This window comes from Vombatus ursinus, unplaced genomic scaffold (genome assembly GCF_900497805.2).
Source record: "Vombatus ursinus unplaced genomic scaffold, bare-nosed wombat genome assembly UNPS02014837.1, whole genome shotgun sequence".
NCBI classification, from domain to species: Eukaryota; Metazoa; Chordata; class Mammalia; order Diprotodontia; family Vombatidae; genus Vombatus; species Vombatus ursinus.
The window spans coordinates 3,301,124-3,325,936 of record NW_020954615.1 but is presented as its reverse complement, the minus strand read 5'-3'; the positions used below and the strand labels follow the sequence as shown (position 1 = coordinate 3,325,936).

Genomic DNA, 24,813 nt, shown 5'->3' with positions numbered 1-24,813 from the left:
GGCTGATGGTGCTCCCTGTATCACAGCCTTCAGTAATTATATTCATTAGTTGGGGTGGAGGAGTCTCTCTTTGTAACTCATATAATCATTTCTGGTACACCATGATTTGAACCTGAGTACTGATCACCTCATCCAATGGGCTAATAATGTATACAGCCGGACAAAGATGGGATAAGCAGAATGGGTCACATCACAAAGGGCCTTAAGTCAGGCCCAGACAAAATATATTTGGACTTGAGAATTGATATAGATGAATGAACTAAACCCCATTGGAGAATTCTCTAGCTATTTGGTTTTCATGCATAAGGCCTAGGGGATGGGAAGAAAAGCTGGAGGCTTTAGGGATACAGAAACTCTCCTTGAGTCTTGAAAAAGATGGGTCTTTTCCCCATGAGAGTGAAGTTGCCTCTTACCGAATCTATGTGAAGAAGATTAGTGGGGTGCTGTGGCAAGAAGTGGCTGAGCCCAAGGGGTTTTCCCATGCAGGTTGGGATGGGAAGGCTGGGGAGTGGAATGCCCTCATCCAATATGACAAAGGGGATCAAGAGCTGGAAAAAAGTGCTGAATTTCGAGTGGGAGGAGCCAGGTCAAATCTTGGCTTTGTTCTTTGCTAGCTGGGTGACCTCGGGCAAATCACTTCTGCTCTCTTTAGGCCTCAGTTCCCTCCTTTTAAAAATGAAGTACTTGGGCTATATGATCTGTAAGGTTCCTTCATGGTCTAATGTTCTATGATTGGGAATGGGGGAGGAATCATAGAACGGCACAGCTTAAAGGGTCCTTAGAGTTCCCTGGGTACACTCTCCTATTTTAAACACAAGGAAATTGACCCCCAAATAAGGGGAATGATTTTACAGAATCTCACAATCCTAGAATTTGATAGTTGGGAGGGACTTCATCAGACACTGAGTCCAATCTACTTAAGGTCATGTATTCAAATAAAAAGATGGGCAGATGCTGGGGTGAGTCAGAAACTTGTGTCTCCTGGGTGTAAGGGACATCTCCATAGGACCTCATTTGCCACAATGCTTGGATTGTGCATGAACCCACAGCCTAGTGATGTCACCAGGACAGGACTCTGATTGGCAAGGATGCTTTAGAAGGTGGAAACTTTGTAAGGTAGAATTTCAGAGGCCATGGGGGTGATGAATGGACAGGTGTGGCAAGACACAAATTATTTTTGGGACAGATAGTTGAACATGGCTATGTAGGACAGCTGTTGTGGCATCTGGCATTCATATGGAATGTTATTATGACTTGTAGGGCAGAGATCAGGGCTTTCAGCCATTCTTTTTTTTTTTTTTTTTTTGGCTAGGCAATTGGGGTTAAGTGACTTGCCCAAGGTCACACAGCTAGTAAGTGTCAAGTATCTGAGACTGGATTTGAACTCAGGTCTTACTGACTCCAAGGCTGGAGCTCTATCCACTGTGCCTAGCTGCCCCACTTTCAGCCATTCTTCAGCCTATCCCAAGGGACTCAGGGAAAGACTCCTAGAAGTTAACTATACTACACTCTAAGTGTCTCCCACTTGGACAGTGAATTGCAAATTGAATGGGACCTCCCACTATTGACCAGAAGATTTAGAAGAAATGACTGGGAATTAGACTATAAATCTCCTGGAGGTGTAGACAGTTTACACATGGATGTCAAAAATGTTTTACTTCAGGGGCAGCTAGGTGGTGCAGTGGATAGAGCAGTGGCCCTGGAGTCAGGAGGACCTGAGTTCAAATCCGGCTTCAGACACATAACACTAGCTGTGTGACCCTGGGCAAGTCACTTAACCCCATTGCCTAGCATGAGATCTGAATCAAGGCTGGTGTTGTTTGTGTGGTGCCTCCCTGCTCTGATTGATCCCCTCCATCCCTGCAATTGCTATATGCCCACTCTTATTCATGCTGTAAAATGTGAGGAATTCCATTTATCCAAGAGCCATTTACAGATACCTAGAAGCTTGACAACAACATAGCTAATGCTTCTGCAAGCTTTTCATTAATGGAAAGAGCATTGCCTGGGGGTATCAGAGATATTGAGTTCAAATCCTGCCTTCATCACACTTCTAACTCCCTTGCTCTTTGGCTACAATGCCCAGGAAGATGCTAGAAGCTCAGGCTACCCCTGGACCTCATCCATTGGAAGGATCTCCTGCTGTTTCAGCTTCCCCCTCTAATCAATTGGTTTCTCCCAGAACCTCCATTTGAAGGAGGAGACCCAAGCCAGGCATATTGGTGGTCCTCTCCAGACTGTATTCCTGACTCTCATGGACTTTCTCCCTCTCTGGATACCCTCATCCCTACCTTTCAGCTTTCTTTTATGTGTACTTTTCCCCATTAGGAATGTAAGCTCTTCCAAGGCAGGGACTGTCTTTCTTTCTGCTCATATTTTGTATTCCCATTAATTAACACAGTGCCTGGCATATAGTAAGTGCTTAATAAATGCTTGTTGACTTAATTAAGGGTGTAGTATTATAGAACATATAATAGAATTGAAGAGGATTGTGGAGATAATTTAGTTGAACCTTTTCATTTGATGATAGAGGTTAAGTGACTTGCTTAAGGTCATGTAGCTCCTAAGTGACCAAATTGTGATGTGGGCTAAGGTCTTCAGACTGCACATCCAGTGCTCAGCTCAAGACACATCCTGAGTTCTATGTCCAGCATCTTGACTAACCTGTTCTTTCCTTAGACCTGTGATCTCAACTGCTTAGAGATGTGTGTGTGTGTGTGTGTGTGTGTGTGTGTGTGTGTGTGTTATGTGTAATTCCACACTGGAGAAGGAAGAAGGCAGATCCTCTCCAATGTGGAAGTAGAGAATGGATCACTAGAGTCTCATTTACTTAGTGGTCTTAGGTGCCTAGGCCAGGCAGACCTACCAGCTCGAGTCAGTCAATAAAGGAGTCAAGAAGAGCTAAGAGCAGATCTGGGGGGAGGCGTAAGGGGAGGATGGAGAAGCCCGTGCTTCCACACAGCCACACAGACCACATGTTTGGGAGGCTCAGCTGCTGTCTCTCCCTGGTTGCCTTTAATAACTCCCTGGGACTTGGTGACTGATTTGGGCAAGTCCATCTACCCTAGGCCAAGGGGTTGTCTCCAATCCGTAAGAATAGCCTGAACCAATCAAATCAACTGAGACTGAATCATGTCCTAGGGATGCTAGGAGGCAAGACCAGTGTCACTGAGATGATTTTCTGGGGATGGAAAGGGTTATAATCTCGTGAAACTGACCAAGTTTTCCAGACCAACTGTCTACAAGGGGTCAGGGTATGGGGCTTCTTATACTCAAGGCTAAGTCTTTTTTTTAAGTCATTTTTTCTTTTCTTTTTTTCCTTTTCTTTTCTTTTCTTTTCTTTTCTTTTCTTTTCTTTCTTTCTTTTTGGCCAAGCAATGGGGTTAAGCTACTTGCCTGGGTCACACAGATAGTCAAGTGTGTGAGGCTGAATTGCAACTCAGGTCCTCTGGAGTCCAGGGCCAGTGCTCTAACCAGTGGCCACCTAGCTGCCCCAAGGCGAAGTCTTAATGTAGATACAGTAATTAGTGGGAAAATGAGAATTCCAAGGGCTGAGGGTATGCCAAGTTGGAAGTAGGGAGAGCAGGTGAGTTTGAGGAAAGGTCTTATGGGAATATTCTAAATTGCTCAATGGATTAGTAAATATTTATTGTGTATCTATGTATACAAGACACTGTGAAAGGCATTTTAGGGACAGAATCTAGAACTTCAGACATGGTCTTAGGCTTGAGCCCAGCCTTGCCAGGGCTCATAGTTTGGTTGAGGGATGAGATAGGCATGTGTGAAACAGAACATAGGGTATAATATTGTAACAGTGAGTGTCAAAAACATAGATAAAAGTCAGTATACACCAAAGGGAGCTTGGAAAAGGGAGAAAGTTATGTGAGCTGTGGTGGTGACAGAGTAGGTAGGCTTGATTTGACTCAAGGTCATGAACATAGAGCTGTTCACATAGAGTGAAATCCCACTCCTTCATTTTACAGATGAAGAAACTGAGGCACAGAGTAATTAAATGTCTTGATCATGGTTACAGTAAACATTTAAGGCAGATTTCAAACTCAGGTCATAATGACTCCAAGTTCAACATCCCTAGAATTTAGGTTTATCCTAGTTTTTTGAGAAAAGAATTGAAATTGTGGTGGAAGAAGTGAAAGCCTGATTGCTCCTTTGTTGGGAGATTGCTGGAGATGGGGGTGGGGAAGAGATTGAAGCCCTAAGTTGGGTGAAGCACCTTCTTGCAAATCCAGGGATAAGGTGTTTGACATGTCATGTCATTCCACTTCTCCATAGAGTGGACACAGTCTTCTCGTACCCCATTACCGTGGTTCCAGTTGTCTGGTTGTTTCTTGTTCCAAAACCTGGAAAGAAAAATCTTCCTTTTATCAAGATTAAGTGGAAAAATTGGGGTTACTTGTAACTGAATTGAAAGGTAATGTTTCTCATCTGGATTGCGGTGGGGAGGGAGAAAGATGGATAAGAGTATGAGATGGGGACCCAATCATAAATGGGGGAATGAATGCCTCACCTGTGAGAAACTGCTTGTGTAACTCTTTGGGGGTCCACATAGAAGGCACTTAATAAATAACTTTTCTGGTCTCTCTAGCTTCTTAATGCCTTCCCACCACCAAGGTAACCTCGTATCTATTTTGAATCTGTTTTGTATATACCTACATATGGCCATGTTGTTTACCATGTTTAAATGTAAGCTTCGTTAGGGTAGGGACTTTTGTTTTGATTTTTGTACCCCTAGCAGAGTCTGATACAAAATAGCCGCCTAATAAATGTTTACTCATGACTGGAGGAGACCCTCCTCCCCTCTTCCTCCTCTCCTCTCCTTTTCTCATGTTATTTCACTTGGCTTTCTCATCAGTTCCCTGGGATTAAATTATCGCTGTGATGATGATTTGCAGATCTGCTTGTCCTGCTCTAATTTCTCTCCTGACCTCCAGTCTCAGACATTCAATTGCCTATTGGACATCTTGAACTGGGTGTCCCACAGACACCTTAAATTTGACTATCTAAATGATATTCATCTTTCACCAAAATTCTCCTTTCTTCCTAACTTCCCTATTACTGATGAGGGCACCGCCATCCTCCCAGTTACTCAGGCTCCCAACCAAGGTGTCATCCTCTAATCCTCACTCTCTCTCAGCCCCCACATCCTATCTGTGGTCAGGTCTCACCATTTCCTACCTTCACACCGTCTCTCGTGCTGCCCCTGCCCTCGTTACCTCATATCTGAATTACAGCAATAGCTTTCAGGTTGATATTCTAGCCACAAGTCTCTTCACACTCCATCCTCCACTCAGGTGCTAAATCCATCTTCCTAAAATGCAGATCCGACCATATCACCCCTCACACTCCCCTCCCATTCAGTAAACTCCAAGTGGCTTCCTACTACCTCTAGGATCAAATATAAAATCAATTATCTGTTTGGCATTCAAAGACCTTGGTAACCCCCTCTCCCCAATTTTCTTATATCTTAGAGCTGCTTTCCTTCTCTCCCCCACTCCTCACTCTGTGATTCTTACTGTTCCTCAAACAAGACCCTCCAACTCTCAGTAGTGATCTCCCATGCCTGAAAGGGTTTCCTCCTCATTTCCGCATCTTAGTTTCCCTGGCTTCCTTCAGCAAGAAATCTTTTTCAGTCCTCCTTAATCTTAGTGCCCTGCCTCTGTTAATCATCTCCAATTTATCATGTCTATGACTTGTTTGTACATAGTTGTTTGCATATTGCCTCTCCCATTAGACTATTTGAGAGTAAGGACTGTTTTTTGCCTTTCTTTGTCTCCCTGGTACTTAACACAGTGCCTGGCACATAACAGGTGCTTAATAAATGCTTGTGACTGAAGAATAATATGACTTACATTTCTGTAACACTTGAAGTGCTTTTTCCTCAGCAACCTAGTGCAGTGGGGAGTGGAGATGTAATAGGGGTAATCAGAGGAGTTTTCCGATCTGCTGGACTGGGACATTTCCCATGGAGCAGACTGTTACTATACTCTGGCTGTACTTTGTATGCTGTACTCTGTACTGTATGCTGTACTCTGGTTCCAAAGGGGTGAGCTCTGTGGGTGCTTGGCCTTTCACTATAGGAAATGTCCAAGCTCCTGATCATTGCCTGGAGCAGGGAGTGAGGTGCAGGGCAAGTGAGAGCTATGTCAAAGATGACTGGTTCCTGAGAGGGAAGAGACACCCACTTGGTAGACTTCAAAAAGAGAAATATCTTCTGCTCTTGCCCTCCCTTCCTCTCTTTTGAATTCATGGCTTGGGACTCTGACAGCTCTTCCTTGGGTTTACTGGTGTGAATGGGGAGAATTTCTTTCCTCTCTCCCTCCACAGTATCAATTATAATGGCTGTTCTCCCATGGCAGTGAGGACATGTGTTTGCCTGGGTGAGTCTCAGGCTAGATCTCAAATGTTTAGACAGGATATTGCTCCTCTGACAAACACCTGTTCAATTTGGAACTATGCCCAAAAGGCTATAAAACCATGCATACCCTTTGACCTAGCAATTCCACTACTAGGTTTATATCCCCAAAGAGATAAAAAACAAAAAAGCAAAAGGACCTACTTGTGCAAAAATATTTATAACAGCTCTTTTTTGGGGGGCAAAGAATTAGAAATTGAGGGGATGCCCATAAATTGGGGAATGGCTGAACAAGTTGTGGTGTGTGATTAGGGAATATTATTGTACTATAAGAAATGATGAGCAGGAAGCTCTCAGAAAAACAGGGAAAGACTTGCATGGGCTAATGTAAAGTGAAATGTACTGTGTATAAAGTAATAGCAATACTGTAAAATGATCAGCTGTGAATGACTTAGCTATTCTCAGCAATCCAAGACAACTCTGAAAGACTTATGGTGAAAAATACTATCCATTCCCAGAGAAAGAACTGATGGTGTCTGAATACAGATTGAAGCATTTCTTTTTTTTTTTTTTTTGCTTTCTCTATTATTCTTGAGTTTTTTTTTTTTGGTCTATGTTTTCTTTCACAACATGACTATTATGGATATGTTTTGCATGATTACATATGTATAACTTTTAAAAATTAAAAAGAAAAAAATAAAAATGTATATACCTTAAAAAAAAGAAAGCACCTCTTATTGCTCATCAGTACCCAGGAACTCCTGACTGTATGAGGTCATGAGATTTCCACCAAGGCTAGAAACTTCCATCTCAGGGTTGTTGAGTTGGTTGTTGACGGAAAGAAATTCAAAGCAGAAGATTCTACCAAGGACTAAAAATCTGGTCTCAGACTCAACTAGGCAAGCTGATATTCTCACTGCCATGACATATAGCTACCACAGTCACAACCAAGGAGAGGGAAATCCTCCCTACTTCTATGAGGAAGTCCAAGGAAAAGATTCCAGAATCCCCAGGAGTCCCAAGACATACATTCAAAAGGGAGAAAGAAGCAATGAGAATGGAAATTGTTTCCCCTTTTACTATTTACTGAGTGGGCAGGATCTTCTTGCCCCATTACCCACCATCTTTGATTCAGTCCCAAATCACCAGTTGGACCTTAGGGACCAACCTGGAGCCATGTCCTTAAGCAAGGGGCTTGAACATAGGGCTGATCAGAAGGGGCAGCATGCAGGCTTAGCTTCATTGGAAGTATCTGAGTCTAGAAGATTAGTGGGGGCTCTCCTGATAACCCCCACCACATAGAGGTTGTTGTTTCTCCCTCATCCCACTATTTTATGGATGAACAAACACACTCAGAGACATATATTGATGTGCTGAAAGTCACACCACTGGAACAACTTGAACCCTGATATCCTGAGTTTATGTTCAGATCATATGGTCCTAGTAGGGTCTCTGTGAAGGCCAGATGCTTAGATAGAGTCAGAACAAACAGGAAGATTCCTAGGCTTTCTCTGAGCCCCAGAAATTAAACCTTATCCTCATCTTTATTATTTGGAGACACACACACACATCATGGATCCCCCCTCATGATATATCTGGCCTTGATCTACCTGGAATAAGTACATGGTGCTCTCTATGGAGCTGTGCAGACACTTGGACTCACCCTTTGCTTTTCGCACTGTTATAAGGAGTTCCATCTACCCAGCGCCAGATGCCTTCAGTTCCTTTGTCTGTCAGGCCTATCCAGTGATAAACTCCTTTTGTTTCCTTTACCAGAAACTCCTACAGAGAAGAATTAATGTTTAGGACACCAAACACAATTATTCCATATTTACTTAGAGAGAGAATATAGAGATATAGATATATCTATCTATATCTATAAATAGATATAGCTATAGAGAGATATAGAAGAGAAAGAGAGAGAGAGAGAGAGAGAGAAGAGAGAGAGAGAGAGAGAGAGAGAGAGAGAGAGAGAGAGAGATCTTTGTACATATTGATTTCCCTCCATAGAATATAAATTCATTGAGAACAGAGACTGGTTTATTTTTGTATCTTCAGCACATAGCATAGTCTCTAGGATATAATAAGTGCTTGTTGCAGGAATAAAATGTGTGTGTGTGTGTGTGTGTGTGTGTGTGTGTGTGTGTGTAGGGAGTAGGAGGGTAGGTTAAAGCATTCACATGCATATGTCTGTGAAGGAATGTGAGAGGATGTATCATGCATGGCTGTGTATGTGTATGTGTCCTTAGGGCCTAAGAACTGAAGGAAAAGATGTCTGGTATGTCTCTTCTTGATACCCTAGACCTCAGAAACAGAGGATCCCATTTCCTTTACCCACTGGACACTCAGCTCCTGCTCTCACCAGTCCTTGTCTGGTTTTGTCCTGAGCCAGAGTCCAGAGTCCCCTCTTTAAAGAGCCCAGCATTTTCTATTTCAAGGTGAATCGCTTGCTCTTGGAGAACTTGTCTGTCCCAGGACACATCAGTCCCTTGTCTCCATCCCCCATCCCTGCTGTACTCTCACTCCCTCAGTCTTTTAGGGATCACAGAATGTCAGAGATAGAAGGGACCTTAGGGCTGAGATGTGAGGTCCAAGAGGGTCTTAGAAATGATCCAGTACAATTCCTAACATTTACAGCTGAGGAAACTTAGATCCCTTTCAAAGGCACTGACCTGTTCTTCTTCTGAGGTCACTGAGGCCAGGTGAGAGTCGTGGGACACACAGAACTCCTCAGCCTCATCCCAAGACTTTTTGGCAATTGAAAAGTAGTACGCCTTCTCGTTGTAGAAACGCCAGCCTTGGATCATTAGCCGCAGAAAGCGCTCTAGGGGAAGAGATAGGAAGGAATAGAACAAATGAAGGGTTTCTGAGGCTGGATGCTAAGGGGGTGATCTTCCCATCTTTCCTAGATTCTTGACTTCCCAACCTCTCCCACTGTTTTATCCTGGAACTTCTCTCAACATCTGGGCTCTCCACACCTTGGATTGTCTAGCCATCTACTGCCTTCTCAGCCTGAAATAGCCCTCTGTAAAGCCTGCCCTTTTCTCCCATTGGAAAGTAAAGCACTTGCATTTCTCCCATGAGGACAGTCTCTGGAGAGCCCTCTCTTCTCTCCTCACCTTGACTTGGTAGGACTTTTCTCTGAGCCCCTTCTGAACTCCCTTCCCTTGGCTAAGGACCTCTCCCTCACCCCAGCTGTTACTCACCTTGCACCATTTGCTGTTGCTGGGTTATCGTCTCTAACTGGCTTTTTAACTTCGGGATTTCATCATTTGGAGTACTGACACCAGCCAGTCTTTGCTTTACCTTCCGTATCTCTTCATTGACTTTGTTCAAGTCACTTCTTAATCCCGGGATCTGGCTTGCTCTTTCTAAAGCTAGTTTTAACCTCTGGATCTCACCATTGGTTTTTGCTAATTCTTTGGTTAATGTCTGGGTTTGGGAAGCTAAGGTGTTGGCATTCTTCAGACCTTCTTTCAGCATCTGGATCTCTTTGTTAGCTCTTTCCAAATGACTTTTCAATAGCTGGACCTCTGACTTCAAGGTGCTGATAGACCCCAAATCTCCTTTTAACATGTGGATCTGATCACCGACATTCTTCAGGCTGCTATTTGCTACCTGTGCCTGAATATTGGCATTTCCTAGACCCATTTTTAACATTTGGACTTCAGCATTGGTCTTTTCCAAATGTTTACTTAATACCTGGATCTCGGCTTTGGTGCTTTCCAAATTGTTTCTTAACACCTGGGCCTGGGCATGAAGAGTATTAGCATTTTCCAAACCTTTTTTCAGTCTTTGCAACTCAGCATTGTTTTTTTCCAAATTGCCTTGTAACATTTGGACCTGGGACCTTAAGGTGCTGTTGCCCTGCAAATTAGTTTTTAACATTTGGATCTCAGCATTGGAAAGTTCTAGACCACTTTGTAACATCTGAGTCAAGGAATATAACTCACTTGCCTTTTCTAGATCTCTCTTTAAAGTCTTTATCTCTCCACTGGCCTTTTCTAGATCATGGCTTAACATCTGGGACTGGGATTTTAAGGTATCAACATTCTTTAGATTTCTTTTTATCATCTGGATCTCTGCAGTAGCATTTCCCAACTGACCATCTAGCCTTTGATCCTGTGCATTTAAGTCACTGACCGTCTCCATTTCTTTTCTTAACATCTGGAGCTGAGTACTGATGTTTCTCAAACTTTCATGTGTCACCTGTGTCTGAGTGCTGGTGCTTTTCAGACCTTCTTTTAACATCTTGATCTCAATACTAGCATTGTCCAAACTGTCTCTTGTCACCAGGGCCTGGGAATTTAAGATGCTTGCATTTTCCGGGACATTTTTAAGCATCTGGAATTCAGCATTCCAGGTGCTAATATTCTTAGAACCAAACTTGAAAATTGGACTGAATAGTTGGAAATCTGGAGAGAGCAAGATTATAAGGTTAGCCAAGGGGTAGAGCTGGAAAGAATTAGGATTATCTGAAGGATGTGAGCCCCATCCCCTCCCTCCCCACAGTGTGTGTGTGTGTGTGTGTGTGTGTGTGTGTGTGTGTGTGTGTGTGAGTGTTTTGGATAACCTGACAAGAGTCCAACCTGACGCACTTGGTCCTGGCTAAAGAGCCACCACTGCCACCTTGTGGCAGCATACTCAACTTCAGGAGTGACTCAAATTAAAATCCTGAGGTTGCAAATGTACTGTGGTAACGAATACATGCCCAGGTCAGGTGGGTGAATGACCCTGGGGATTTGAGTTGGCTTAGGGCCACCTAGCAGATGGTTCAGCCTCTAGGGTCTTGTCACAGTCTCTTTCCCAGGTCTTTAGGCTAATATTATGGTCACCTACATACACTAACCTAACTCTAGGGGTGGGGAAGAAGGAAAAGGAAAGGAAGATATTTTCTCTTGGTCCTTTGCCTGGTCCCTTTCAGCTCTGGCTATTTGGGTCAATGTTAATATTGGTAAAGGCAGAGGGTTAGGACAGGTGACCTTTGAAAGCTCATATGATCATAAATGTAGAGTTGGAAGATACCGTATAGGCCATTGAATCCAACCTCTTCACCTTACAGAAGAGGAAACTGAGGCACAGCGGTTCAGTGAATTCCGCCATTTTTACGTAAAGGAGTGGAGGGACAGAACATTGAGGGCTAGTAATTGCCTCCTTTCTAGACTTATTGGTGCAGCCACTCATCTGGTTTAGAGAATGGCCATTGGGTATCATTCTCACTCATCAATTTGCTAAGGATACCCTATGGTGTGGGACAATTCAAGGACCACTATTTCTGCAAATCTGTAAAATTCTGCAAATTCTGCATAACAATATTCTTAGGTTATTATTCTAGCTGTTCTAAGAATTATAGGATAGCGAGAAACAGCTGTTCCAACCCTAGCAAGGATTAGAAAGGTGAATGCAAGAGAGATTTCTCCTAATAAAAAATTAACATTTACATAGTACTTTCCATATATTATTTCATTTGAGCTTCACAATAATACTGTGAAGTAGGTGCTATTATTATCTCTACTTCACATATGAGGAAACTGAGGTACAGAAAAGTTAGAGTACTTCATGAGAGCCACACAACTAGTAAGTGTGTGGGGTACAATTTGAAATTAGGTATTCTAGACTCTAAATCCACCTAGAGGCATCAACCCAAGTACTGATTGCCCCTGGGTGCTCCAGGCCTTAGGAGAAATGGGAAAAGTACTTATCTTGAGACTACAGATGGTGGCCTGTGGGGGGCATAGATCTTTCAGAGCTGGGCTCGTGGCCATCTCGAAAGCTGTTGGGTAAGTGAGGAGGAAGGGTTCTCTCAGGTTGGGAGAAGCCTAGACAAGACCACATTTGGGGAGGGACGGAACCAAGATGGAAGATGGCAGAGTAAAAGCAGTGACTTGCTTGAGCTGTCCCCCAAACCCCTCTTAATACCTGTAAAAAATGACTCTAAACAAATTCTAAAGCAGCAGAACCTACAAAAAGACAGTGCAAAACAAATTTCCAGCCCAAGACAGCCTGTATGGTTGATCAAAAAGGTATATTTCACCAGGAGGGGAGAGGAGCGCAGTTTGGCATGGGTGCAGGCCACAGCAACCCTGGAGCAGGCTTCAGGGGACTGAATCATGGGCAACTGTGGCAGTTTCCAGACTTCTCAACCCATGAATGCCAAAGACAACTTGGAAGGTCAGTGGGAAAAGTCTATGACAGCAGGGAGAGAGAGAAGCCAGTAGTCTCAGTTCCAGTCCCCAAGCTTGGTGAAGGCAGAGGCTGCCTCCTGTGCTTCCAGCCCACAGACTTGGGGGGAATCGAGTGGCTGATCAGAGTGGGATTGCAGGGATCTCTCTGCTGGTGCAGGATTCTCTTGCTTTGCCCATGCTTGGAAGTGGGTCACAGTTCTGGGTGGTGGTCCTGGAGCAAAGAGGAGCACTGGAGTGGTAGAGCTTGTAGTGGCTGTGGAGAGGAAACCCTCCTCACAGTTCCAAGACAGAAAAGAGTCTCATAGACCAGAGCACAGGCCAGCAAAGGAGTAAACACCTCGCCCTTGATCATACCACCTTGGAAGAACTGAAAATTTGTAGGTCCCTAGATATATCTCTGAACACAGCTGCACAAAACCCCTGAAGCTTGGGACAGTACATTCTCCACACTGGAAACAGACTCCTACCTTAACAAAGAGTTTATAACTCAAGTAATTGGCTGGGATCATGAGCAAGCAGTGCAAAAAGAGTCAGACTATATTATCTTACTTTGATGACAAAGAAGATCAAAACATACAACCAGAAGAAGACAACAAAGCCAAAGCTCCTACATCCAAAGCCTCCAAGAAAAATATGAATTGGTCCCAGGCCATGGAAGAGCTCAAAAAGGATTTTGAGAAGCAAGTGAGATAAGTAGAGGAAAAAACAAGAGTGATGCTAAAGGAGACCCCAAAAAATACTGAAGAAAATAACACCTTAAAAAATAGCCTAACCCAAATGGCAAAAGAGGTCCAAAAAGCCAATGAGGAAAAGAATGCCCTTAAAAGCAAAATTAGCCAAATGGAAAAGGAAGTCCAAAAGATTACTGAATAAAATACTTCCTTAAAAATTAGAATGGAGAAATTGGAAGCTAGGGACAATTTGAGAAATCAAGGCACTGTAACACTAATCAAAAGGAATGAAAAAATAGAAGAGAATGTGAAATATCTCACTGGAAAAATAACTGACCTGGAAAATAGATCCAGGAGAGAGAACTTAAAAATTATTGGACTATCTGAAAGCCATGATCAAAAAAAGAGCCTAGACACCATCTTTCAAGAAATTATCAAGGAAAATTGCCTTGCTATTTTAGAACCAGGGAGCAAAATAGAAATTGAAAGAATACACCAATCACCTCCTGAAAGAGATCCCCAAAGGAAAACTCCTAGGAATGTTGTAGCCAAATTCCAGAATTCCCAGGTCAAGGAGAAGATATTGCAAGCAGCCAGAAGGAAACAATTCAAGTACTGTGGAAACACAATCAGGACAACACAAGATTTAGCAGCTTCTACGTTAAAGGTTCAGAGGGCATGGAGTATGATATTCCAGAAGGCAAAGGAATTAGGATTACAGCCTAGAATCACCTGCCCAGCAAAACTGAGTATAATCCTTCAGGGTAAAAAATGGTTATTCAATGAAATAGAGGACTTTCAAGCATTCCTGTGGAAAAGACCAGAACTGAATAGAAAATTTGACCTTCAAAATACAAGACTCAAGTGAAACATGGAAGAGGTAAACAGGAAAGAGAAAGCATAAGAGACTTATTAAGGTTGAACTGTTTACATTCCTGCAGGGAAAGATGATATTTGTAACTCATGAGTCCTTTGTCAGTATTAGGGTAGTGGGAGGGAAAAGTTATGTTTGTATAGATAGATAGATAGATAGAGGGCACAGGGTGAGTTGAAGATGAAGGGGTGATATCTGGAAAATAAAATTAAGGGATGGGAGAAGATTATACTGGGAGAAGGAGAAAGGGAGAAGTAGAATGAGGTAAAATATCTCACATGAAACAGACAAGAAAAGGCTTTTACAGTGGAGGGGAAATGGGGGAAGGTCAGAGGGAATGAGTGAATCTTATTCTCATAGGATTTGGCTTAAGGAGGGAATAACATGCACAGTGGGGTATGGAAATCTATCTTACTCTACAGGAAAATAAGGGGGAAGGGGACAAGAGAGCAGGGGGTTGATAGAGGGGAGGGCAGATTGAGGAAGGGGATAATCAAAAGCAAACACTTCTGAGGAGGGACAGGGTCAAAAGAGAGACTAGAATAAATGGGGGTAGGATAGGATGAAGGGAAATATACTTAGTTTTTCACTACAGGACTACTATGGAAGTGTTTTGCGTGACTACACATGTATAACCTATATTGAGTTGCTTGCCTTTTCAATGAGGTTGGGTGGTGAGGGAGGAAGGGAGAAAATTTGTAACCCAAAGTTTTAAAACCACATGTTAAAAATGAAAAAAAAATTTAAAGAAAAAGACCACATTTGGGGAGGGGGTGGGATATTTACAGGAGAGGGGCAAAGGGAGGGATCATTGTTGTTCAGTCATTTCAGTTGTGTCCAACTCTATGACTCCATTTAGGGTTTTCTTATCAAAGATACTGGAATGGCTTGCCATTTCCTTCTCCAGCTCATTTTACAGATGAGGAAACTGAGACAAAGAGGGTTAAGTGACTTGCCCAGGGTCACACAGCTAGAAAATGTGTGAGTTCAGATTTGAACTCAGGAAGATGAGTTTTCCTGACTCCAGGCCTGGTACTCTATCTACTATGCCACCTAGCTGCCCAAGGGAGGGTCAGTAGTGCCCAAAGTCCAAAGCTCCTAGAAACTTACACACAACAATAGTAGCCACCAGAGTTATGATCAGACAGATGAGGATAACTGAAACCATCCTTGATGTCCTGAGGGATGAGATGTCCTTGGTCTTGGAGTACAGACCTGGAGAAAGAGAGCACAGTGTCTCAGAAAAGCATTTGTTCTGTGACCTTGGACAGTTCCCCAGCCCTCAATTTTCTCGGCTGTGGAATGGAGATAAGATCATCTTCCCTGCTTCCTTCTCCATTCCTTCTCTGTGAAGGAAACACTACAGGTTATCACTGATTTTATAGATGAAGGCACTGAGACTTGGAGGGGCTCAGCAAGTAATTTGCCCAGGCACACAGCAAGTGTGTGTTGGAGACAGAAAGTCAATGGAGGTCTCCTTGGCTCTAAGGCTAATACATCAGTTGCTGTGGCGCACTGCCTCTCATTTATAAAATTTTTTAAAAAACCCATCGTATGTTTAGAGTTGGAAGGGTCAATCAACAAATATTTATTGAGTGCCCACTGTGTGCCAGGCAATGTGCTAAATGCTGGGAATATAAAGGAGGCTAAAGCCAGTACTTGCTCTGAAGGAATCCAGTGGGAAAGACAACCTACAAACAACTATGTACAAACAAGCTATGGACAGGATAAGTTGGAGATAATCAACAGAGGAAAGGCTATGAGATTAATGGGGATTGGAAAAGGTTTCTTGTAGAAAGTGGGACTGTAGCTGGGACATGAAGGAAGCCAGAGAAGCTGGGAGGCGGAAGAGCAGGGGGAGCATCCCGGGCATGGGGGCAGCCAGAGAGAATGCCCAGAGTCAGGAGATGGAGCTGAGGAATAGCCAGGAGGCCGGGATCACTGGTTCACAGAGTACATGGAGAGGAATAAAGAGTAAGACCACTGCAAGCGTGTGGGGGATGGGTGAGGGTTATGAAAGACTTTGAATGCCAACCAGAGGATTTTGTCCTTGGTCCTGGAGCCCCTGGAATTTTTTGGGTAGGGGGTGATATGGTTGGACCTGAGCTTTGGGAAAATTTCTTTGGTGGCTGAAAGGAAGATGGACTAGAATAGGGGGATACTAGAGGCAGACAGACCCACCATCAGCCTATTGAAGTAATCCAGGCGTGAGGTGATGAGGGTCTACACCAGGGTGGGGACAGTGTCAGAGGAGAGAAGGAGGCATATTCAAGAGATGTTGCAAAGGTAGATTCAACACGACTTGCAACTGATTGGAAGTCGAGGATAAGAGATAGCTATTATTATCCCCATTTTCCACATGACATACCTGAGGAGTTCATGATAACACCTAGATTATAAGTCTGAGGAACTGGGAGGATAGCAGTACCCTTGATAATAATAGAGCAGTTGGGAAGATGGGAGGATTTGGGTGGAAGAATGATGAGTTCAGCTTTGGTTGTGTTGAGTTGAAGGTGTCTACAGGACATCTAGTTCCAGATATCTGAAAAGCAGGTGGAGATGAGAGATTGGAGGTCAGCAGGGAGGTTGGGATGGCTAAGCAGATCTGAAAATCCTTAACATAAAGATGATAATAGAATCATGGGAGCTGATGAGATGATTGAGTGTGGTAGCATCGAGGAGTACCCAGGACAGAATCCCGTGGGATGCATGAACTGGATGAAAACTCAGCACAGGAGACTGAGACTGAGCAGTCAGATAAGTAGTAGAAGAACCAGGAGAGAGTAGTTTCATGGACACTGTAGAGTAGTATATTGATGGGTGATGGTAAGATTAAAAGTATGACAGCAAACATAATAATTATTATTTAGATAGCCTTTTAAGGTTTGTAAAACATTTCACAAATATTATCTTATTTTGTCCTCATGAAAACCCTGGTGTGGGGATAGGTGCTATTATTATTTCCATTTTACACGTAAGGAACCTGAGGCCAAAAAGGTGTTAAGTGATTTGTCCAGGGTCACATAGCTAGTAAGTGCCATAGGTTGGATTTGAACTCAGGCCTTCTAGGCTCCAAGTCTTAGCAGTCTATCCACTGTACTACCTAGCTGCTGGTGGGTCTGCCTGCCTCTAGTCTCCCCCTACTCCAGTCCATCTTCCAGTCAACCACCAAAGTGATTTTCCTAAAGCTCAGGTCCAACCGTATCACTCACTACTCAGCAAACTCCAGGGGCTCAAGGACCAAGGACAAAATCTTCTGGTTGGCGTTCCAAGTCTTTCGTAACCCTCACCCATCCCCCACACACTTGCAGTGGTCTTACTCTTTATTCCTCCCTGTGTACTCTGTGAACCAGTGATCCCGGCCTCCTGGCTATTCCTCAGCTCCATCTCCTGACTCTGGGCATTCTCCCTGGCTGCCCCCATGCCCTGGATGCTCCCCCTGCTCACTTCTGCCTCCCAGTTTCTCTGGCTTCCTTCATGTCCCAGCTACAGTCCTACTTTCTACAAGAAACCTTTTGCAATCCCCATTAGGTTACCTAGTTGTACGTTGCTGAGTTGGGGTAGAGGAGTAGGTCATGGGAAACGAGTGAGCTGGGGAATGGAGAGATTGGGGTGTTTGAAGGAGTATCGTTATGTATGTGGAAGGTGCCTAATGTGAGGATAGGAGTTGAGGAGGAGATCTCAAAGATCACTTAATTTTTAATCTGGGATCCACAGGGGATCTGTGAACTTGCATGGGAAAAAATGTCTCTTTATTTTCACCAAACCCTAACTCAAATTTAGCATTTCTTTCAATTATGAATGTAGAGAACAAAACATTCTTCTGAGGAGTCCATAGGCTTCACAAGCTTGCCAACGAGGTTTCTGACACAAAGTAAGTTGAGAACCTTTGATTTAGTCCCTTCCTTTTACAGAAAAGGGAACTGAGGTTCAAAGTGAAGGGACTCACCCAAGGTCATACAGGTAGGAAAAGTGGCAAAGCTGAGATTTAAACCCAGGTCCTTTGACTCACTGGTCATTGCTTTTTCTATTGTGGGACATCCTGAGCTGCCAGAGGGGACCCACATATGGAAGAGCATGACTCGACTGAGGAAGGACAAAGAAAATGAGGCAGCAATGGGAGAAGAGAAGGAAGAGATGCAAAGAGTCCCTCAGCCCTCCCCATTGTGCCTGAGAGCAGAGGACACGAAAGAGGGTGGAGTGGAGGGACACTGGGAACGGACAGAGGAGAGGCTTTCTCAGAGGCCAGGAACCTTGGAGAACGTCAGTCAGTGAACAAGCAACATACTATCTGCCAATCGATCTACAAGCATTTATTAAGTGCCTCCTATGCTTTGGGTACTGGGCTAAGCACTGGGAATACCCAGGAACACAAAAACAATCCCTGACCTCAGGGAGCTGACTGATGGGACAAGGGAGGAAAAGCTTGGGCTGGGAGAGGAGCTATGGAGGGGTATGTGTGTGTGTGTGTGCACATGTGTGTAATGTGTCTTTGTGTCTATATGTGTGTATCTGTGCATCTGTGTGTGTGCATGTGTGTATGTGCACACAGATGCACACATGCACACACATTTGCGCATGCACACATATGCATGTATAGACACACAGACACACCCACACCCACATGCACACCCACATGCACACAATGCACACATATAGCCACATACCCCTACATACATGTACACATACATCCACATGCACACACACATGCACACGCACACACACAGATACACACATAAACACATATAGATGCAGTCAGTCTGGTTATGCCCATGGATGAACCCCTTATCAGAAGAACATTTGTAAATGCAAAGAATAAAATATGTGACAGTTTTCCTTCCACATTGTGACTTTCCCCATTGTGGTTTTGATATATTGCAGATTGTCATGAGAAATTAAATGGGAATTTTGGGGAGTTTTGTTGGAGCTGCAGACAACACACAAAGGCCTACAGACAACACAGAAATGCATAAATACATGTATAATATTGCATAATATTTTATCTTTTGATACCTTAATAATTGAGACTTCTTCTCTGATACAAAAGAAGGGTCAAAAATTTTATAGGGATTTTCCAAATTGTGGGGGCGATGCACCCCTAACACCCGGGATGTGGAAGGTATAACTATGTTGAACCATATTGAATTATCTAAGGATTAGAAGACCATTTCCAGACCACAGGTCACTACACGGATTTCGAGGTACTTTCTAGCTCTAAGTGTGTGGTCCCACAAAACAGACTCCCCAGGGATGCAGTCGTGGGCAGGGCAGATTGGGGAGCTTTCTGAAGGCCTGAGTACAGATCAATGACTAGAGTATCTGTGTGTGATGTTGACTGCTGCTGATGCTTGTCTTAGACTGAGAAGGAAAATGGGGCTGGGGGTGTGTTTAGAGAGTGGAAAACCAGAGCCCTAGAGCCAGAAGAGATCTCAAGGGATCACTGGGTCCCAGCCCCTTGTCCTCTGGAGAACTATTCTCTACCAGGAGTTTCTTTTACTTAGAATCTGGCAGCTTGAGGTGGTCCAGTAGATAAAGCACTGGCCCTTGGAGACAAGAAGAATTGAGTTTAAATCTGAGCAAGGATACTTACTAGCTGTGTGACCCTGGGAAATTAGTTAACCTCTGCCTGCCTCCGTTTCCCCAACTCTAAAATGGGGATAATGAGTGCTAGATTTGTCCCCTTTCCCTCACAGGCTGTTATGAAGAGCAAATGAGACAGTATCTGTAAAACATTTAACATGGAGCTTGGCACATAGTAGGTCCTTAATAAATGCTTGTTCCCTTTCCCTCTATAATCTTACACATTTTGTTTTATGAATTAAAAATTTTTTTTAAAAAAAGAGTCCCTTAAGCTTCTGAAAAGGGTCACACCAGATTGTCCATGAGATCCAAGACACAAAAAAAGGCTAAGACCCCCTGATCTCTGGGAGAGATGTTTAAGGTGTTGTATAAGATGTGTTACGTACGCGGTTATGAAAGTCAGGAATGGGTTTACCAATGATGGGCTTAGAAATAATTCAAAGAAGCATAGACTTAGAGCTGAAAGAGACATTGAGAGCCAACTTCCTCTTTTTACAGATGAAGGAACTGAGTCTGAGAGAGATAAAAAGACTTACTAGCTAGCGAGAGCTGGCAGTGCCATCCGAGTCTTCTGGACCCTCAGTCCAGCACCCTAAACACTAAGTCATACCACCTCTGAGTGAAAAATGAATTAAACTTTCATCCTCCAAACCTTTGCCCCCATGCCTCAGCTACCTTCTCACCCTGGAAGATCTCTTCTCTCTGCCTCCCCAGCCCCCAAGTGAGGGCTCCCTCCCCTCAGTGGCGAGTTCCTCTGAGTGAGGAAATATCCAGGCCAGCCAACCTTTATTGCTCTCCTGGATCTGTTCCTGAGACAGTGTAGCTTGCTACCATGCCCCTCATGAGGGGACGTCCTCCTCCTCCTCCTCCTCTTCCTCCTCACCTTTAAATCTCTCTTTTCAGCATTGTCTTCCCCATTAGAATGTGAGGTCTTTGAGGGTACAGTCTGTATTCCTAGTGCTTAGCACAGTGCCTGTAACCACTGAGCAAATGCCCGTTTTGACTTGACTCCCAGACCCTATCTGGTTTGCTCCTTCCCTGCCCCTGCCTGGACTGCCCAGGAATCAGGGCCAGTAATGGTGAGATGAATCCAAGAGAGAATCCCAAAGGTGGGGAAGTGGAGGGAGGGAGCTCAGGCAGCTCACCTTGAGGCTTCAGTGTGATGTGTTGGTGAGCCGCATTGAAGTGGGAGCTTGAGCTGGCTGGCTCTCTCTCCTCCATCGTGGGCTGGTCCCCCATTCTGGCTTAGGAGCCAGACCCAATCCCTGTTTCTGGCTCTTCTCTTCAAGAGATTTTTGTCCAGAGAGAATAACAGAAGCGAAACTGACATAACTCCCGTGCCTTTATAGGCTGATAACCTGGTCCCCATCCCAACTTACCCCTAAGCCCTCAGTCCTTTTGACTCAGCAGAACTGTGGTCAGCAGCCATGGGGTGGGGCTCACCATCTAATCTGGGGGCTCTCAAGACAATTCCTCAACAATTTCTGCATCAGGCCCTGTTCCTCTCTTGCTTCAAAACTCTGCTTAGGGTCTAACTTTCAAGAAGCCTGTCCCCCTAATCCTAGCCAGAGACTGACAGCCCTTGACCTCAGTTCCCCTTGGGGCAAGTGCCCTGAGACCTTGGAAGGCTGAATCAGGTTTCATAGAAAATCTGAGAGCTTGAGGAGACCTCAGTGACCATCTGGTGTGACCTGTTCCTGAACAAGAATCCCCGTATTTATAACACATCTAACAAGTAGCTTTTGCTTGAAGGCTTCCAGTGAGAAGGAGCCAGGGAAGGTCTTCTATGTGACATTGTCTCTGGACAGACAGCACCAGAGTAGAGGAGGAACCGAGGGATGGGGAGGGTGGGCCTGCCAGCCCCGAGATGGAGCATTTTGGCATGGTGGGAAAAGCACTGGCTTTCTAAGAACTGGGATCGACTTTTGGCTTTGCTGCTTCATGCTTTTATGACTTTAGCAAGAACTGAGCCTCGGTACCCTCATTTATAAAAGGACAGGCTTGGGTTGTTGACTCTCTGTGACCCAATTTGGGGTTTTCTTGGCAGAGACACTGGAGTGGTTTGCCATTTCCTTCTCTAGCTCATTTTTCAGATGAGGGAAGTGAAGCAAATGGCGTGAAGTGACTTTCTTAGGCTCACACAGCTAGTATGTGTCTGAGGCTGGATTTGAACTCAGGTCTTCCTGACTCCAGCCTTGGCACTCTATTCACTGTGTCACCTAGCTGTCCCAGCATTGGATTAGGTGATCTCTAAGGTTCCTTAGCTCAAAGTCTGATGATCCAACTGTCTCTTGGACATCTCCAACTGGGTCCCCCACAGGAATCTTATACTCAACAAGCCCATGTCCTCCCCTCTTTCCAGCTTCCTTATTGCTTTCATAAGCACTACAATCCTCTCTCTCAGACTTGCACCTTAATGTTTGGACTCCTCACTCCTATTCACCTCATATTTGCAGGTTATTGCCAAATCTTGTCTTTTCTGTGTGTTAGTCAATAAGGATTCATTAAGCACCTACTATGTTCCAGGCACTGCTGAATACAGCCCCATTTCTCAAGGAGCTCATATTCTATTGGAGGCAAGAAGCAAACAATTATACAAATGTACTGTATGTACTCTATTCAAAATCTTTTGTATGTGCCCCCTTCCTATATGCCCACAGAGCCACCATCCTGGGACAGCCTCATCATCTCATACTCGGACTGTTGTAAAACCTTCTAGTTGGCCCCACTATTTCAAGCCTCTCTCCCCTCAGATCTTTTGTCCACTCAGCTGCCAAAGTGACCTTCTAACCACCTCTGACCTGGTCAATCAATAAATTCCGATTATTCCCTCCAGGGTCAAATACAAAATCATCTTTTGTGTTTTTGAAGCCCTTCACAAGCCAGGCCCTTCTTATCTTCCCAGTCCCCTCCACATTCCTCAATCCATCTCCACTGGCTTTCTGGTTGTCCCTTGTACATTAGCCTTTGCCCTGGATGTCCGCCATGCCTAGAATACTCTTTCTTCTCACCTTCCCTGGCTTTCTTCAAGACTCAGCTTTAGGAGCGGCTAGGTGGTGCAGCGGATAGAGCACCAGCTTTGGAGTCAGGAAGACCTGAGTTCAAATCCAGCCTCAGACACTTATTAGTTAGCTGTGTGACCCTTTGCAAGTCGCTTAGTCCCCATTGCCTCCAAAATACAATTAAAAAAAAAGATTCCTCACTAATTTCTCCTTCTGTAGGAGGTCTCTCTGAATCACTATAGCTACTGTAGCCTTCCCTCTAGAATTATTTTCCATCTACTCTTATATATAGGGTATTGAAAAGTTTCAGTGCAGTTTCAAGCTTGGAGCACCCTGCCATATCTTGTATGTAGTTATTTGCGTGTTGTTTTCTGTTACCACTTCCCCCATTAGAATGTGAGGTCCTTGAGACCAGACAGTTTTTGCCTTTCTTTGTTTTCCCCAGCAAGATCTGGGGACAGTGCCTGGTATATAGTATAAGTGCTTAATAAATGCTTGTTGACTGAGGACAGCACTGGCTCGGGGGCAAAAATAAAAGGCATGGGTGAAAAAGAGTAACAGGAAGAGGTGACAGCATAGTGGAATGTCAGAGTCGGAGTTGGGGACCTTGGGTATGAAAGTCAATTTGACCTTCCCCTTTCTGGGTAATGTAGTGTGGTGGTAGAATGAAAGCCTGAATTTGAATTCTGCCTTTGCTGACTTAATGTAGTCATAGTCACTTACATGTCTCTGCTTGATTTTCCTCTTCTGTTAAAAGAGGGGGGCAGACCAGATGACCTGAAGGACCAGGGGCCTTAAGGCCCCTCCAACTCTCTAGCTATGACTTGGTCAGCCTCTATAAAATAAAGCAGTTGGACTAGATGACCCTAAGGCTGCTGAAAGCAAGGGTGGGGGGAGGGAAGGGGAAGGAAGGAAGCTTCTCAGGGACCTCAAAGACATGAGTTCCTCTGAACGGAAAGGACACTTCTGCATGGGCGCCATGTGTCTGCAGGAGAGTCAGGGAAGAAGAAAGGGAAATGCTGACTTTAACTTTCCATTTCCTCACTATCTCCATCCTCCCCCCTCCTTCTTATTCTTGGAGGGGAAATTCAGAGGCTGAACCTGGGTAAGGAATCCATAACTTTAGCCCTTTACTGCTCTGCAAAAGAAATGAGGTCAAGCAGGAAGGGGTCTCAACAAGTGAGAGGATGGTGAGATTTAGGACAGAAAGAATGATGGAGACCATCTAGTGCAATCCTGGTTCTCCTCTTACCTCCCTGTCCTCTTCTCAGGCTTTTTTTTTCTTTTCTGTAGGATCAGCATTGATGTTGTGTCTTGGGACTCTGTTCTAGACCCTCTTTTCTTCTCTTTCTTTATACTCCCTGGTGACCTCATCAGCTCCTGTGGGTTCAATTATCATCTATATCAGGAGGACTCCACCCCCCCACCCCCCATCCCCCACTTCCTGAGGTCCAATCCCACATCACCAACTGCCCACAGGACGCCAGCACCTGGATGTCCCATAGGCAACATAAACTCAATATGCCTAAAGCAGAACTCGTTACATCCTTTCCCCCAATATACTCCTCCTCCCTGTTCCTATTGAGGGTGCCACCTTTCTTCCACTGACTCAGGTTGGCAACCTCAGGGACATTCTCAGCTTTCCACCTTTACTAACCACCCCTCAGAGCCAATTAGCTGCCAAGTCTTCTATCTCCCCAGAATGTGACCCTTCTCTCCACCCACACAGTGGCCACTGCAGTGCAGGCTCACATCCCCTCCTTTCTGGACTAATGCTGGTCTTCTCTCTAATCTATCCTCCACAAAGCAGACAAAGTTATACGCCTAAAGCAAAAGTCTGATCATGCACTTTTCTGTTCAAGAAGCTTCAGTGGGAATCATTGGCAACAGTGGCAGTTTCCAGACTTCTCAGCCCACAGACACAAAGACAATTTAGAAAGTCATCAGGAAAGGTCTGTCAGACCTAGGTGAGGGAGGAGAGCAGTCCAGTGTGGGCTGTCCCAGCACAACGCCTGCCCCAGCAAACCAAGAGCAGGCCTTGGGAGTGACTGAATCAGCAGCGGCAGTGGTGGCTTCCACACTTCTCAGCCCACAGATGGTAAGGGGGGTTGAACAACTGCTCAGAAGGAGA

General features: G+C 44.4%; 1 protein-coding gene across 2 annotated transcripts; it reads right to left on the bottom strand.

The window, feature by feature from the left end:
- Positions 1-3,619: 3,619 nt before the first annotated feature.
- CLEC4F (C-type lectin domain family 4 member F) lies at positions 3,620-21,014 on the bottom strand. Of its 2 annotated transcripts, XM_027839990.1 has the most exons (7): positions 20,826-21,014; positions 16,469-16,642; positions 15,211-15,315; positions 9,577-10,785; positions 9,043-9,194; positions 8,034-8,152; positions 3,620-4,358 (listed from the first exon to the last, which is right to left on the bottom strand). In XM_027839990.1, the coding sequence occupies exons 2-7, from the start codon at positions 16,626-16,628 to the stop codon at positions 4,214-4,216; spliced, it is 1,890 nt and encodes a 629-aa protein (XP_027695791.1). In that variant the 5' UTR covers positions 16,629-16,642; positions 20,826-21,014; the 3' UTR covers positions 3,620-4,213. The 2 variants fall into 2 exon arrangements, with proteins under 2 accessions (XP_027695791.1, XP_027695792.1); XM_027839991.1 differs by lacking the exon at positions 16,469-16,642.
- Between the last annotated feature and the right edge of the window lie 3,799 nt (positions 21,015-24,813).